Source organism: Artemia franciscana, chromosome 21, assembly GCF_032884065.1.
Source record: "Artemia franciscana chromosome 21, ASM3288406v1, whole genome shotgun sequence".
In the NCBI taxonomy this organism is placed as follows: Eukaryota; Metazoa; Arthropoda; class Branchiopoda; order Anostraca; family Artemiidae; genus Artemia; species Artemia franciscana.
This window is the reverse complement of record NC_088883.1, coordinates 5,622,845-5,641,323: the sequence shown is the minus strand read 5'-3', so window position 1 is coordinate 5,641,323 and position 18,479 is coordinate 5,622,845. Positions and strand designations below refer to the sequence as shown.

At 36.6% G+C, this 18,479-nt stretch overlaps 1 protein-coding gene across 1 annotated transcript in view; it reads left to right on the top strand.

Annotated features, from left to right (window-relative positions):
* Positions 1–188: 188 nt before the first annotated feature.
* The window catches only part of LOC136041024 (rho guanine nucleotide exchange factor 3-like), a gene marked incomplete in the record, with an annotated part of 42,331 nt that continues 24,040 nt past the window's right edge, over positions 189–18,479 (top strand). Inside the window, 1 exon segment of the mRNA XM_065725540.1 lies at positions 189–321. Coding sequence (XP_065581612.1) covers positions 304–321 — 18 coding nt within the window.

Here is an 18,479-nt window from a genome sequence, read left to right as displayed (position 1 = left end):
ATGTATAACATTGTAGCAAGTGGTGGTCAGGGCTGCTAAAATAGCACGGAAGTTCTCTAATTAGTACTATTTTGGCACTATCGAGTTTTTGACTATAGCGCCGAATATCGCTGTACAGCACGCAATTTTTAGCAATTGCAGCACATTTGGAACCGATTGTGGTGGTGACCCTGCTTGATAAGCCGTGTTTTCATATTTTAAATATTATTTACATTTCTGGAAGAAAGGGAAAGAAAAAATTCAAAAAATACAAACTGAAGGCTGTTCAATGGATGTTCCTCCAACAAGATTTTTGCATTTACAATGAGTTCTTCTGCACTCGTAAGTTTTATTATTTTTATTGAATCCGAAATATATCTTTTCCTGAGTGATCTGCTGAGTTAGCTCAGACTAAACTCTGATGTAGGCTATTTCAGATAAGGCTAGGGGGTATGGGCCTAGATTCACTATATATTTTTTCAGATATACAAATAGGTTGTAAAATTTCTTTCAAACTTGCAATTTTGCTATAAAACCATTTGTAAAAGTTTTATTAGGAACATATCCAATAGGCCTACTGGGACAAAAGACAACAGGTTTTTTTGGAAGCAACCCAGAAAAATGTATAGATTGGGTGTCCAAGTTTAAAGTCTTTTGTCCCAGTATTGGACATGTTGTAATCCAATCAAAGATTCTGTCCTGGAATAGGCAGAGTGATAAAAGTGTCCCATTACTGGTTGTCTTACCCTATTCATAAAATTTGGTTTGTCAAGATAAGTTAAAAATTCAAAACAGGTCCACCATGTTTTGTTCTTCTTCTGTTCAACTGCTTAAAAACTTTGGTAAAATTCTAGTTAATTGACTTCTTGCTATCTCAGAAATGGTTTAGATTAGAAAAATGAAACTTTCAGGGATGGTTCTACAGGCTAAAGTATGTCCCAGGAAGGTATTTTAAAATACCCATCTCCACTCCTCCCTCTAGAGGGCCCTGAAATTTGCCTACATGATAGGTCTATACCTATTGAAATTTTGACAAAACAACATTTTACCTCAATTTTCAGTTATTAGTTGCCTTTTCTTTGCCTTTAGTTCTGAAAATGCGAAAATTTCTATTATTTGAGTAGAATTTTGAGCCATATCAAAGTTTGTTTTTCAAAACTTAGGAAATGTATTTGCATATCTTTAAAACCTTATAAATTGGGATTGAGGAAAGTTGTGAAGCTGAAAACAATTTTGTTGTACTTCAATTAAGTAGAAGATCTATTTTGCAAGGTTTCACTTTTATAACACACAAATTTTCAAAAGTCATCAAAGGTCAGGGCCCTCTAAAGGGAGAAGAAGTGGAGGTAGGTACTTCAAAATACCTTCCCAGACATACTTTAGCCTGTAGACCCATCCCTGAAAGTTTCATTTTCCTAACCTAAACTTTTTCCAAGATAGAATGAAGTCAATTAACTAGAATTTTACCAAAACTTCTGTTTCACCAATATATTGAAAAATTTCAAAGCTAATGAGAAGAGAGGACAGAAAAAATAGAGAAATTGTTTTAAATATTTTATCCTACTTAATTGTGACAAATCAATGCTTGTGGATTATATTACTTTCAAAAATGAAATTATAATCAAATAGTGGGTTTTAAATCCATGGTTTAAGCCTGTTTTATAGCCTACTCAAAACTAGAAATTTTTTGGGTTATTCTCAAGGGTTCAAAAAAGGTTTAAATTTGGATTTGCAAGAGAAGCAATAATTATATTTATAAAGAGCTTAAAAAAGCATTTCTGTGGTATATTTTTTTATTCATAAATCAATAACAGCAAAATATTTACCTTTTTTCTTTCTCATAATTAGCCCTGTGAGCTGAATTATTAAGAAGCAAAAATAAATTTAGCCTAAATAAGGAATAGGAAGGTAAATTTTCATAAACCTGTTCATGTGACATGTTTGAAAATTTCCGCAAATTTTCTTTCATAAAAATGTTTTTCCATTAAGTCCTGAATCAGCTACAAATTACAGTTTTTCTACCTTACCAGTTTTTTTTAAAGTATATTTTAAAGCTTTTGGTTACCATGGACTGTTTTGAGCTCTTTTATTCTGTTAAGGGTACACTGAATTATGTATATAGTATTTAATGAGTTTTATTTATTTAGTCAAAAAACCATCTAGAAAGACTTCAGTAAGACAGAGTATTAGATAAAAAAAAAATATTTAAGAAGATATAAAATGAAAAAAGAAGATAGATAATTTATTGACAAAATACAGAATATTTTTGCTGTACCTGTAAGAAAACCCCTAACAGCTTGTTGGCAGCAGGTGGGAGTCTTCTGTTCTAGATATTCTAAAAAATACTGTTTTATATTATTCTATATGGTAATCCACTATACACAACAACCGCCCTACTTATATAAAACACATAGCCTACATAAATTCTATTCTTTTACTAGGAAAAATCTCTTGGCTATGGTCTTGAAACTTACCAGATGGCATGCATTTTGTATCACAGCTGGTATCATATCCTATACACAGGGAGCAAAATATCTTCTTACAAAAGAAGCTCTAGTCATATTTCTAAATTGATGTACTAGATTCAAATATCCTTATGTATCATGACTTTAGAGATCACTATTAATAAAAAAACATTTTTGGAAAGAAGAGAGAAGTAAATTATTGAGATATATGTATATGAAAATACTATTTTGATAATCTTTGACTTTTGAAATATCAATAAGTTGATTCTTAATGTAACATTCTTCAATATTTTGAGCAATGAATATTTTAAGTGACAAAAGTCTAACAGCTTTATTTTGAATTTTTTTTTTGTAACATGCCACAAAATTACTTGCCCATATAGAGCAATCATAGGAAATATACAGGTAAAAATTAGCAAACTAAAGTAGTGTAAGAAATCTCTTTAAAGCTAAGTTTTTAACTCATCAAAGCACATCCAGAAATCTTGACAATTTTTAAGCTATAATATCAAAATGTGTTTTCCATGGTAAATTTGCATCAATCATAAAACCCAAATACTTTGTTTCCAATACTATTTTTATTCGATTACCATTTACTAATAGTTTGGTATGGTTTAATGTAAAAAGATTAAAATCTGTACACTCAATGAACTCAACCAATGCCTTTCTCATTTAACCAAAAAGCAAAATAACTGATGGCATATCAATAGGTATCAGAGTATTATTTGCAAAAGGGATCATACCAGTCTCTAACAAATAATACTTAATTCACTCAATAAAATTCAAAAATAAAATCAGACTTAGTATAAACCCTTGGGGTACTCTGCAGGTTATCACATTAGCTAGAGAAGCTGAACACTGATTCACCACAATTTTGCTAGCTGCTCAAGTAAGATTTAGCCATAAAAAGCTCTTTCTACTCACATTAATTTTATCCAACTCAAGCAATAATTTTGTTTGGTCAATTGCATAAAAGGTTTTCTTTAATTTTAGGAATAAGGCAGCTGGAGTCACCCAATTTGCATACAACATTTACCCAATCCTCAAGTTTGACTGTAGCCATTTTACCTTAAATAACCATAAATCACAGATTGGAGCAATATAAGGATTTTCTATCCTTGTGCTGCTCCAGTGATGAAAAAAATTTGTTTGGTTTGGGTTGTGGCTGTTGATCTAGACTCTTGTGGAGGACTCTGCAGCTTCCCAATTGTAAAGGAACTCTTTTGGCTGATACTCTTTTCTTGAAACCAAATTGGGTGTTTACAAGAATTTTTATTTCAGTGTAATCATTTAGCCTGGATCCAGTTACCTTTTCATATATTTTAGAAAAAAGGGAGAATATAAATAGGTCTTTTATTTGAAGGATCATCTCTTTTACCTCCTTTATGTAATGCTGTTATTTTAGTGGCCTTCAAAGCTTCTGGGAAAATTACTTTTTCTATTGATTTATTAATCAAATAACACAGAATAAGTGCTATAACTTAGTGAACCAATTTGACAATCTTCTGGGAAATCCCATGTACTATTATGTGCATGGGAAATCCTATGTACTATTTATATTGAACTATTGTAGGAACCTGTTTATTTATTTTTATTTTTTATTATAAATTATTATTTATATAAATTATTTTTATTATATTATTCTTATTATTTTTATTATATTATTATTATTATTTTTATTATATTATTATTATTATTTTTATTATAAATCATTTTTTTAATAAAAATTATTATTAATTTATAAATATAATAATTATAAATTATTATAATAATAAAATATATTTTATTTTATTATTATTTCATTATTTTTTTTTTAGCATCTTCACATAGTTTTACACCCTCACTACAGAAACATTTACATAAATAGTTTGCTATATTGTTTAGGATGGTCAAAATTCCTCTTTCAGTTTGTAGTTTAGTGATGACCTCTGATTTAACCTTTTGACCCATAAAGCTCGTTTTTTCCTGTTTATAGAATTTAGAATAGCCTGAGTAATCCACGGTTTTCTAGGGAATTTTGACCTAGCCCTTTTAGATCTTCTAAGAGGAAAAGTCTTTAAGTGTTCCAATAAAAATATAATACACAGCTGGATGGGTCATCTTTTTCAAATACCAGGGAAAAATCTACATTGCCCATTTCTATCTCAATTTTTTAAATTATCTTCTCTTAAATCATGGATGAATTTTTTATTTAAATAATCATTTTTAGTTATCATTTTGCAGATATTATTTAATTTACTCGTGAGAAAAAATAATTCAATCCATCTGTAATTAAAACATCAGCAAACAAACACCCAAGTAGCTTTCCATCCACAAATATATCATCAATTAGCATTACAGATTTTCCAATAACTTGTATAAAGATAGTTATCTGTAGATATAGAGAAGAAGAAATCATTAAATTAAGAAAATCTAGACAATTTGAACTGTCAAGGAGGCAATATTGAAATCTCCCTTCAGCATTTTATATGTATGCTCATTATTATAATTTTCTATTAAAGTATGCATTTTCCCAATAAGAAAAATCCTCATTATATAACAGTGTTTTATATACTAGAGCAACAACTATATTTTATCACAATTACTATCTATTTCAATAAAAAGAATCTCTAGCCTTCCCTCAAGTTGGAGATCCTGCACAAAAAAAAACTCCAGTATAGCTTATGCGCGCGTATCCCCTCACCACCGTCTTATCCGTTCCTTTAATTGATTTTGTGTGTATATTTGTTTTTATGGCACTTGGTATTTACCAAGTGACATATAGCAATTGCGAATTTTGTCAGTCTATCCTGGTTTTGCTAGTTTGGGCACTTCCTGATAAGTTAGGACGATGAAATTTGGCAGGCACATCAGGGACCAGACCAGATTAAATTATAAATAGTCGTTTCTCCGATTCGACCATCTGGGGGGGGGGGGCAATTGGGGGGACATTCAATTTGGAAAAATTTGAAAAAATGAGGTGTTTTTAACTTACGAACAGGTGATTGGATCTTAATAAAATTTGTTATTTAGAAGTATATCGTGACTCAGAGCTCTCATTTTAAATCCCGACTGGATCTGGTGACACTGGGGGTGTTGGAGGAGGGAAACCCGAAATCTTAGAAAATGCTTAGAGTAGAGGGATTGGGATGAAACTTGGTGGGAAAAATAAGCACAAGTCCTAGATACGTGATTGACATAACCGGAACGAATCCACCCTCTTTGGGGGAGTTGGAGGGGGAAGAGTTAATTCTGAAAAATTAGAAACAAATGAGGTATTTTTAACTTACGAAAGAATGATCAGATCTTAATGAAATTTGATATTTAAAAGGATATCGTAACTCAGATCCCTTATTTTAAATCCCGACCGGATCCAGTGTCATTTGGGGGAGTTGGGGGGGGGGGGGGAGCTGGAACTCTTGGAAAATGCTTAGAGTGGAGAGATCGGGATGAAACTTGGTGGGAAGAATAAGCACAAGTCCTAGATAAGTGATTGACATAATCGGACCGAATCTGCTCTCTTTGGGGGAGTTAGGAGGGATCTAATTTGGAAATTCAGAAAAATTAGAAAAAAGAGGTATTTTTAACTTTTAAACGGATGATTGCATCCTAATGAAATTTGATATTTAGAAGGACCTTGTGTCCCAGAGCTCTTATTTTAAATCCTGACTGGACCTGGTGGCATTGGGGGAGTTGGAGGAGGAAACCAGAAATCTTGGAAAACACTTAGATTGGAGAGATTGTGATGATACTTGGTGGGAAGAATAAACACAAGTCTTAGAGACGCAACTGACATAACCAGGATGGGTTTGCTCTCTTTGGGGGAGTTGGGAGGGGGGTTGATTTGGAAAAATAAAAAAATGAGATATTTATAATTTACAAATGGGTGATCAAATCTTGCTGATATTTGATATTTAGAAGGACCTTGTGCTTCAGGGCTCTTATTTTAAATCCCGACCATATCCAGTGACATTGGGGGGAGTGGAGGGGAAAACCGGAAATCTTGGAAAACATGAAAATTGAGGTATCTTTATCTTACGAGTGGGTGATCAGATCTTTATGAAACTTGTTATATAGAAAGATCTTATTCCTCAAATGCTCCATTTTCGATTCAAATTGGATCTGGGGACATAGAGGGTTAGAGGGGGGAAACAAATCTTGGAAAACAGAAATCTTGGCAAACGCTTAGAGTGGAGAGATCGGGATGAAAGTTGATGGGAAGAATAAGCACAATTTCTAGATACGTGATTGACATAGCTGGACCGGATCCACTCTCTCTCTGGGCGAGTTTGGGGGATATCCAGTGCTTTGGCAAGTTCAGTGCTTCTGGACGTGCTAGAACGATGAAAATTGTTAGGCGTTTCAGGGACCTGGACAAATTGTCTCGATAACAGTCGTTTCCCCAATTCGACCATCTGGGGGGCTGTAGGGAGAGGAATTATTGAAAAAATGAGTTTTTTTTTATTCCGAGTGGGATATCGGATCTTAATGAAACTTATTATTTAGGAGGACCTCGTGTCTCACAGCTCTTATTTTAAATCCTAACCGTATCAGGTGATATTAGGGGCAGTTAGAGGGGGAAACAGGAAATCTTGGAAAACGCTTAGAGTGGAGAGATAGGGATGAAACTTGGTGGGAAGAATAAGATTAGATACTCCTAGATACACGATTGACACAATCGGACTGAATCCGCTCTCTTCGGGGAAGTTGGGGGGGGGTGTTAAAGTGAAAAAATTAGAAAAATTTAGGTATTTTTAACTTACGAACTGGTGACTGGATCTTAATGACATTTGATATTTAGAAGAAACTCATGTCTCTGAGCTCTTATTTTAAATCCCGACCAGATCTGGTGACATTGGGTGGAGTTGGAGGGGGAAATCGGAAATCTTGGAAAACGCTTAGAGTGGAGAGATTGGGATGAAACTTGGTGGGTAGAATAAGCAAATGTCTTAGATACGTGATTGACGTAACTGGACTAAATCCAGTCTCTTCGGGGGAGTTGGGGGTACAGTGCTTTAGCGAGTTTGGTGCTTGTGAACGTGCTAGGAAGATGAAAATTGGTAAGCGTATCAGGGACCTGCACAAATTGACTTGATAAAATTGTTTTCCCCGATTCGACCATGTGGGGGGCTGAAAGGAGAGGAAAAAATTAGATACAATGAGGTATTTTTAACTTACGAGTGGGTGATCGGATCTTAATGAATTTCGATATTTAGAAGGACCTCGTGTCTCAGAGCTCTTATTTTAAATACCGACTGGCAATAAGCCTTTGATTTTCCTTTTATATCAATCTATCGATTCTTATAGTTTCGCTTGAGCTCATACCATATGAGCTCCTGGCTCTTCTGACCTCGTCACACGTGCAATATGAGCTCTTAGCTCTTGTTCTCTTTGTGTTTCTTTATTTATTAAATAAAAAAAACAAGTTTTTTTAACTGAAAGTAAGGAGCGACATTAAAACTTAAAACGAACAGAAATTACTTCGTATATGAAAGGGGCTGCTTCCTCATCAACGCCCCGCTCTTTACGCTAAAGTTTGACTCTTTCTCTCAACTCTCTCTTTTTAAAACAGTAAAAAACTTTAGCGTAAAGAGGGGGGCGTTGATGAGAAAGCAGCCCCTTTCATATTCGAAGTAATTTCTGTTCGTTTTAAGTTTTAATGTCACTCCTCACTTTCAGTTAAAAAAAAAAAATTGTTTATTTAATTTCTGAACGTTTTTTAATCAATGCATGTTTTGATTTTGGCTCTCCGCAGAAGAATATTTAGAGCGAAATTTGCATATTAATTTTTTTTTTGGCTAAATGGCTTTCCATAATTTTGATCGAATGATTTTGAGAAAAAAAGAGCGGGGTAGGAAGCCTAGTTGCCCTCCGATTTTCGGTTAATTAAAAAGGTAACTAGAACTTTTAATTTTTTACGAATCTTTTTATTAGTAAAAGATATATGTAACTTATAAATTAGCTTACGTAAAGAACTTTTGTATTCTCATGTTTTTATTACATACCATGACAAATTCCTCGATGGAAAGTTCCCCCAGCATATCCCCCTCTTCTCAACCCAACCCCCAACCAAAAAATCCTCCTGAAAACGCCTGTATACTTCCCAATAACCATTACTATATGTAAGCACTGGTTGAAGTTTGTAACTTGTAGCCCCTCCCACGGGGACTGTGGGGGAGTAAGTCGTCCCCAAAGACATAGTTATAAGGTTTTTTGACTACGCTGAATAAAATGGCTATCTCATAATTTTGATCCGTTGACTTTGGGGAAATAATTAGCATGGGAGGGGGCCTAGGTGCCCTCCAATTTTTTGGTCACTTAAAACGGGCACTAGAACTTTTTATTTCCGTTAGAATGAGTTCTTTCGCAACATTCTAGGACAACTGGGTCGATACGATCACCCCTGGGAAAAAAACAAACAAACAAATAAACACGCATCCATGCTTTGCCGTCTGGCAAAAAATACAAAGCTCCACATTTTTGTAGATAGGAGTAGGGTTCTCTTATACGCTGAATCTGATGGTGGGATTTTCTTTAAGATTTTATGACTTTTAGGGGGTGTTTCCACCTATTTTCTAAAATAATGCAAATTTTCTCAGGCTCGTAACTTTTGATGGGTAAGACTAAACTTGATGAAACTTATATATTTAAAATCAGCATTAAAATGTGATTCTTTTGATGTAGCTATTAGTATCAAAATTCCATTTTTTAGAGTTTTGGTTACTATTGAGCCGGGTCGCTCCCTACTACAGTTCGTTACCACGAACTGTTTGATTCTTACTCCGCCATATTTACTTATTACGCTTAGAGTGGAGAGATCGGGATGAAACTTGGTGGGAAGAATAAGCGCAAGTCCTAGATGTTTAGAAGGACCTCGTGTCTCAGAGCTCTTATTTTAAATCCCGACCGGCATTAAGCCTTTGATTTTCCTTTTAAATCAATCTATCGATCCTTAGAATTTCGCTGGAGCTCATACCATATGAGCTCTTGGCTCTTCTGACCTCGTCACAAGTGCCATATGAGCTCTTAGCTCTTGTTCTCTTTGTGTTTTTTTATTTATTCTTACTCCGCCATATTTACTTATTACGCTTAGAGTGGAAAGATCGGAATGAAACTTGGTGGGAAGAATGAGCACAAGTCCTAGATACGTGATTGACATAACCGGACTGAATCTGCTCTCTTTGGGGTAGTTTTTTTTGGGGGGGATCTAATTCGGAAAAAAATAGAAAAAATGAGGTATTTTTAACTTACAAACAAGTGATTGTATCCTAATGAAATTTGATATTTAGAAGGACCTCGTGTCTCAGAGCCTGTTCTCTTTGTGTTTTTTTATTTATTCTTACTCCGCCATAGTACTTTGTGGGTGATAAATAAATTATTATTATTGAAAGTTGAAGTTGCCATGCACTGAAGCTGAAGTCAAGAGCCAGGCACTATGCATTGGTTGATAGGAGGGTGTAACTCATTCCTTGCTGAACGGTGGCTTATTATTTGTAAATAAAGCCAAAAGCAAAGAAATGGATCATCAACGGATATGGTTTTGATTAAGACAGTGAGTAATGTAAAATATAAAAGTCCCAATTTAGGCTTCTCATCTAGCCTAGAAAAAAAATAAAGAGGCAAATTGAAGAGGAATTAAAACAGAAAATTAAAGAGGAAAGCTAGAAAAACATTTGTAAAATATGCAAAAATAATGTAAAAACATTAAAAAGTCAAAATGGTATAATCCAAGCATGCTTTTATGTATAAGATCTGAACAAGCTATTCTAAATTTTCAAAATTTCTTCTTTATCTTTCCCCTTAGGCAAAAAAACTGCTTTCTTGTGAGGAATTTAGTTTGAACTGTACTCTTGTGTTTATTTTGTAAATATAGATTTTTACTCCATCAGTATCTGCCATTGTATTGTTTGGGTTATAAGTAAAAAGAAATTAATTAATAAAAAAAGAGAAAACACTAAGGATGTCAAGTCCGACAAAGTTTTATAGTTGTTTACCAAAAGTGTTGGAAAACTCCAACTCGTGATTTCCAACTCAGATGCTATTTTTCTGGCTACTAACCCCTCCTTTTAAAGTAAAAATAGGAAAAATATCTTAAGAAAAATTGAAAGAGTGGCTCAAAAGTATTCCTTTTCGTGGTTTGATCCCCTCCTATAGAATTTCCAGTCCTCCATATAATATTAAGCATTCCTATTTCGTATTTTTAATAAGTATTTGAAAGGTTTTTGTAAGTTGTTTCTTAGCTTTATGTTTGAAGGTTTTACTTTTTTTTCTTTTCTTTCCTTTTTCTTTTTTCTTTTTTTTATGGCACTTGGTATTAACCAAGTGACATATAGCAATCGCAAATTCTGTTGGTCTGTCTGTCTGTCGGTCCTGGTTTTGCTACTTTAGGCACTTCCAGGTAAGCTAGTACGATGAAATTTGGCAGGCGTATCAGGGACCGGACCAGATTAAATTAGAAATAGTTATATTCCCGATTTGACCATCGGGGGGGGGGGAGGGGAGTGGGAGGCCCGTTAATTCGGAAAAATAGAAAAATAGAAGTATTTTTAACTTACGAACGGCTGATCAGATCTTGATGAAATTTGATGTTTGGAAGGATATCGTGTCTCAGAGCTGTTATTTTAAATCCCGACCGGATCTGGTGACATTGGATGGGGGAGTTGGGAGGGGGAAATCTAAAATCTTGGAAAACACTTAGAGTGGAGGGATCGGGATGAAACTTGGTGGGAAAAATAAGCACAAGTCCTAGATACATGATTGACATAACTGGAACGGATCCGCTCTCTTTGGGGTAGTTTGGGGGGGGGGGCGGTTAATTCTGAAAAATTAGAAAAAATGAGGTATTTTTAACTCACGAACAGGTGATTGGATCTCAATGAAATTTAATATTTAGAAGGATATCATGTCTCAGAGCTCTTATTTTAAATCTCGACCGGATCTGGTGACATTGGTGGGGGGGGGGGGGGGTAGGGGGAAACATAAAGTATTGGAAAATACCTAGAGTGGAGGGATCGGGATGAAACTTGGTGGGAAAAATAAGCACAAGTCCTAGATACATGATTAACATAACCGGAACGGATCCGCTCTCTTTGGGGTAGTGGGGGGGGGTTAATTCTGAAAAATTAGAAAAAATGAGGTATTTTTAACTTAAGAACGAGTGATCGGATATCAATGAAATTTGATATTTAGAAGGATATCGTGTCTCAAAGCTCTTATTTTAAATCCCGACCGGATCTGGTGACATTGGGGGGAGTTTGGGGTGGGGGAACATAAAATCATGGAAAACGCTTAGATTGGTGGGATCGGGATGATACTTGGTGGGGAAAATAAGCAGAAGTCTTATATACGTGATTGATATAATTGGGACAAATCCGCTCTATTGGGGGGGGGGGGTTAATTCTGAAAAATTAGAAAAAATGACGTATTTTTAACCTACGAAGGAGTGATCGGATCTTCATGAAACACCTGTGTAAGATACGTGACTGACATAACTGGACCAGATCTGCTCTCTTTGGTGGAGTTGGGGGGGGGGTAATTTTGAAAATTGAGGAATTTGTAACTTACGAAAGGGTGACCAGATCTTAATGAAATTTGATATTTAGAAGGATGTTGTGCTTTAAAGCTCCAAATTTAAATTCCGACCAGATCCTGTGACATTGGGGGAGTTGGAGGGAGAAACCGGAATTCTTGGAAAACTTGAAAACTGGGGTATTTTTATCTTACGAATAGGTGATCGGATCTTAATGAACTTTGATATTTTGAAGGAATTCATGTCTCAGAGCTCTTATTTCAAATCCAGACCAGATCTTTTGACATTGGGGGGAGTTGGAGGGGAAAATCTTGGAAAACACTTGAAGTGGAGGAATCGGGATGAAGCTTGGTGGATAGAATAAGCAAATGTCCTTGACACGTGATTGACATAACCGTACTGGATTCGCTCTCTTTGGGAGTGTTGGGGGGAGGGGTTCAGCGATTTGGCGAGTTTGGTGCTTCTGGACGTGCTAGGACGATGAAAATTGGTAGGCGTGTCAGGGAGCTGCACTAATTGACTTGATAAATTCGTTTTTCCCAGATTCGACCATCTGGGGGGGCTAAAGGGAGAGGAAAAATTAGAAAAAAATAGGTATTTATAACTTACGAGTGGGTAATCGGATTTCAATAAATTTTGATATTTAGTAGGACATCGTGACTCAGAGCTATTATTTTAATCCTGACCGGCATTAAATAAAAAACTAATTTTTTAGCTGAAAGTAAGGAGCGACATTAAAACTTAAAACGAACAGAAATTACTCCGTATATGAAATGGGTTGTCCCCTTCTTAATCCCTCGCTCTTTACGCTAAAGCTTCTAATTGTTTTAAAAAGTAGAATTGTGGCAAAGAGTCAAACTTTAGCGTAAAGAGCGAGGGATTGCGGAGGGGACAACCCATTTCATATACGGAGTAATTTCTGTTCGTTTTAAGTTTTAATGTCGCTCCTTACTTTCAGCTAAAAAAATTAGTTGTTTTATTTAATTTCTGAACGTTTTTGAATTAATGCATGTTTGGTTTTGGCTCTCAGCACATAAATTATTAAAATGAAATTTGTATATTAATTCTTTTTTTTGGCTAAATGGCTTTCTCTTAGTTTTGATCAGACGATTTTGAGAAATAAGGGGTGGAGAAGGAGGTCTAGTTGCCCTCCAGTTTTTCGGTTACTTAAAAAGGCAACTAGAACTTTTAATTTTTAACGAATGTTTTTATTAGTAAAAAATATACGTAACTTAAGATTAACTTACGTAACAAACTTTCATAATCTTATATTTTTATTATGTATACGAGGGGGTTTGTACCCTCGTTAATACCTCGCTCTTTACACTAAATCGTAATTTTTGTCCCAATTCTTTAAGAATGACCCCTGAATCAGAAAGGCCGTAGAATAAATAGTTGAAATTACTAAAAATACTTTAGCATAAAGAGCGAGGTATTTATCTCCTCCTAAATACCTCGCTCTTTATGCTAAAGCATTTTTAGAACCCCTCATATACGTAATAATCTCCTAAAAGTTTTAAGTTTCAATGCTACTCCTTCTTTTCATTTGAAAAAACGTTTTCATGTTTATTTTTCATTGTTTTCTTATAGTAATGATAGAAAATCCTGCGCCCTTTTCATTGAATTTTTCTTCCCCCATGACAGATTCCTCCAAGGAAAAATCCTCCAACAAAGTCAGCCCCACCCCCAAACAAAATAAAATCCCCCCTGAAAACGTCTGTACACTTCCCAATAACCATTACTATATGTAAACACTGGTCAAAGTTTGTAAATTGCAGCCCCTCCCCCAGGGATTGTGGGGGAGTAAGTCATCCCAAAAGACATAGTTATTGTGGTTTTCGACTATGCTGAACAAAATGGCTATCTCAAAATTTTGATCCGTTGACTTTGGGGAAAAATGAGCGTGGGAGGGGGCCTAGATCCCCTCCAATTTTTTTGGTCACTTAAAAAGGGCACAAGAACTTTTCATTTCCGTTAGAATGAGCCTTCTTGCGACATTCTAGGATCACTTGGTCAATCGATGACCCCTGGGGAAAAAACAAAAACAAAAAAACAAACAAATAAACACGCACCCGTGATTTGTCTTCTGGCAAAAAATACAAAATTCCACATTTTTGTAGATTGGAGATTGAAACTTCTACAGTAGGGTTCTCCGATACGCTGAATCTGATGGTGTCATTTTCGTTAAGATTCTGCGACTTTTAGGGGGTGTTCCCCCTATTTTCTTAAATAATGTAAATTTTCTCAGGCTCGTAACTTTTGATGGGTAAGACTAAACTTGATGAAACTTATATATTTACAATCAGCATTAAAATGCGATTCCTTTGATGTAGCTATTGATATCAAAATTCAATTTTTTAGAGTTTTGGTTACTATTGAGCCGGGTCGCTCCTTACTTACAGTTCGTTACCACGAACTGTTTGATTAAGCCTCTGATTTTCCTTTTAAATCAATCTATTGATTCTTAGAATTTGCTCTTAGCTTTAGTTTTCTTTTTTTTTTCTCTTCAAAGATTTTCGTTTTAATGCATCCTCATAAGATTAAAAATCCCAACCTAAAATACTGGAATCTAAAGATATTTTGCCTATTTTTTGTGTAGTGTATGGAAAATGGAACCAAAAAACCATACAGCATGTTGTGAAAATCATTATGACTGTGGCAAGTAATCATGAAAAGCTTAGAAAAAGCTTTTAAAGTGGCATGCCTAGAAGACCATAAACAGAGGGCTGTGCCTCCTGGTAATGAAAATGTATTATTTTTTTTACTCAGCAGCTGTAGTTAATCCCAAGCACACATTAATTGCATCAAAATACCAAAGGGGCGAGACAACTCCTCCCTCAAAGATGAAAAATGACTAGGGATTCTGTTTATTCTTTTTTAGTTGCTAAAGGAGAAGCCCTGGTCAATGTTGGTATTACCGGAACAGTTTTTTTTGGGTCATGAAACTATTGCTAATAGATGCATTTTGACTTTTTGAACATCTTTTCTCTCTTGCAGAACTACCGCAAACTCACCTTTTTGTTCTAACCTAACAAAAAATTGTCCCTAAAAGCCACAGAGCAATTTTCGGTCTTAAAACGTTAGCGATTTCAAATTTCCAATCAACGAAAACGGAAATGATTCCAATTCTATATGTATAAATACAAGAATATTTGGGCCGGAATAACTCCATAACGGTGAGTTTGCGGTAGTTTTGCAAGAGAGAGAGAGAGAGAGAGAGAGAGAGAGAGAGAGAGAGAGAGAGAGAGAGAGAGAGAGAGAGAGAGAGAGAGAGAGAGAGAGAGAGAGATAGGTTTATTTAAACAACATCGTAGCTAACAGCTAATTTGCGTTGCTTCACTATGCTAAATAACACACTAACACAAAAAAAAGAAGAAAATATCACTCGGCTTTGTTTAGCAAATCCGTAAAAAAAGGTACAAATGAATTTGCGTGGCGGTTCGTGCGTGAAGCTACTGGAACCAGTTTATTTTGGTGACGCGTACGGTTGTTGGGCGGTGCAGTAGGTGGTAAGATGTCTCGATGCTGGGGTTTAGAGAGAAGAAACTTCCCAAATCTCAGGATAATCTGCTCGTATCTTTGGGCCAACGTGGGGAGGTCGAGTTTTACAAGAGCTTCACCATAAGATAGTTGTCGATCGCCAATAATAATGAACACGGCTCGCTTTTGCACCGACTCAAGTTCTTGGATGAGGTATACAGTACGCAGTGCTGCAGGCCCCCAGAGTGGGCTTGTATATTCCAGAACTGGACGGACGTATGTAAGATAAGCTAGCAATAGGCACTGGACATCACAGCCAAATCTACGCATTGTACTCAAAGACTGCAGACATGCATTTGCGTTTTTAACAACATTTTCAACGTGCAAGCCGAAAGAACAATCACTTGAAAAAGTAACTCCCAAAATCTTTATTGAGTCGACAATCGGAAACGGAACATACGGTTGGCTGAAAGTGCGCTTCAACGGATTAAAGCGTAAGACCTTTGACTTTTTCGTGTTAATGATCAATTTAGAGACATTGCACTCGGCAATAAACGCATCGAAGAAATCGTTGCTGAACTCTTTCTTAACAATCCCGTTTTCAACTAAATATTTCAATAGAAAAGAGTTATCGTCTATAAACTTGTAATGATCCTCATATTCGACTAGTAGGTAGTTGATCACGGCTATAAATACAATGGCAGCCAACTTTGTGCCCTGCGGGGCTCCACATGTTATACCTGTCCAATCGGAGTCAGAATCCCCCTCAAACAGGGCATAAACACGCTGTTTCCTATTAGATAAGAAATCCATAATCACGGATAACATGCTTTTTTTTGCACCCATTATCTTCAAATTTTGGCCAGCAATCAGGTGGTTAATGAAATCAAAAGCTTTTCGGAAGTCTATTGTACCTAGATCCAGGAACCGATTACCTTTATCCAGCCATGTAAGCATACAATCGTACATACGCACTAGATAAATTGTAGTACTGCACTCATGGAGTCCACCATACTGGTACTTATTGATAGAGGAACTGATTTGGTCGAGCAATCGACAGAGTACAAATGCTTCCGTAACTTTAGCCAGGCAGGGGGTTATCGAGATAGGACGCAATTCATCACATGCTTTAGGGGGGCTCGATTTCGGAATAACCCGGATATATGCCTTTTTCCAAATATCTGGGAAAATACCAAGCATGAAACACAGGTTAATCAACACGGATAATGGCTTGGCAATGAAGGGGGCGTATTCACGAACAAGTTTTACAGGAAGTTCCGAAGGATAGGATGCACTGTTGGGCTTAATTTTCATTAATTCTTTGAAGACGTCTTCTTCAGTGACTTCAATAACTTCCTCTTCTGAGCAGCCGTACAAGAGATCGGCTTTTTGGGACTCGGTGGGTGGAGGGTGGGTTGTGCAGATTTCAGTGAAGAAGGAGTTCACATCTGTCGCAGTGAGAAGTTTGCCACTATCGTCCAATATTCTCACACTAGAGGTAGTGGATTTTCCCGACATTTTTCGAACAGACTGATGCCATTTCTTTGGATTACTGACGCGCATAGATATTGAAGTTTGGCCTTTCGTATTACAGTGACGGTGTAATTTCGTAGTTTCTTTGCGTTTACTACATCACCGATAGAATGTAGGTGGCATCTCTCACGGATGAGTTTCTTTATGGCAGGGGTAATCCATGGCTTATCAAACTCACTAATGATAACTGACTTGGTGGGGAAGATTTCGGTGTATTTGGAGTACAGAATGTCACTGAATCTTTTAGTCTTTTTGTGGATGCTTGAATCTCCGTCAACTTCTGGGAAATCATAATTGCCTATCCACTGACCATAGGCTCGAATGGCAGAGTCCGTCAGCGGGCGGGTAACCACGCGGCTTAGTTTAGGCTTGGGCAATGAACTGTGGGCTTTCCACAGAATAGCAAAATGGTCGGACTTGGCCACTGGTCCGAGAGAAACAGGATTACAGTAGTGGGACTCACAGTTCGTAAGAATGAGATCCAGAATGCTGCCTGAGACGTGAGTAGGCATGTGAACCACTTGTTTAAGGGATAGACTGGATGAAAGCCAGCCTTTTTTCGTCTGGTTGAAGTCGCCTGCTATGATAAAAGCAGGATTACTATAGTGGATCCGAAGCACATCAACAGTCTTTTGCAAGTAAGAGACAAGGTCTCGGCGATTCTTTGCACTTTCTGGGTAATATACTGATGCCACAATTATGAACGAGTATAAGCGGGGCAAGTAAGTCGGCCTGCACATCGCCCAGATTACTTCATGGTCCGGATTAGCGAGATCAGAAAGGAGTTTACAGGGTATATCTTCTCTTACAAACAGACCAACACCGCCCCCAAGTTTCGATAGACCACGATTAGAGCGAGTGTTCAAGAACACAGAGTATTCAGCCACACGACCAGTATTTTCATCGAGGTTCCATGTTTCAGTAACGGCTGCTATGGCAATGTTGTTCTGGCGAATAACAGCTTCAAAATCTTCTGTTTTGTTGCACAGCGATCTAGTGTTGCAAACGAGGAAGTTAGGAAGGCCACGACGAGCGTTGAAAGTAACAGGTCTTAGGATAGGAGGCGGCTCATTGGCATAGTCGTTAACGGGCAAACTGTCGAAGCGTTCGATTACGGGTAAGTCTGTGAGACTAGATTCCGTCGGTCTGCCTACATTGGCGTGGGTGTCACGTAGAGCGGATACGTTACTCGGTTCTCTTTGTCTAATTTTAATTCGTATTCCAGCTCTTTTCCCGCGCCGCCTTCTTCTTTTCTGACCGTACAGAGTAACGGGTCCTGGTGGGGCCTTCAGCAGTCCAAGTTCGTTTAAACGGATGAAGTGGATGGCGCTAATGGTGAAAATGGATAGGGTCTAATTTTAAATGAGCGTTTTCATCAAACTGCTGATACCTGCTTGGTTGGTCATCACACCGATTATTAGTCTGTGAGCAACTGCATTCAGCAGTATATGAATTTCTTAGGGTGTTTGATTTGATCTCACATAAATAGAGCTAAACTTTCCAGATGGTCTACG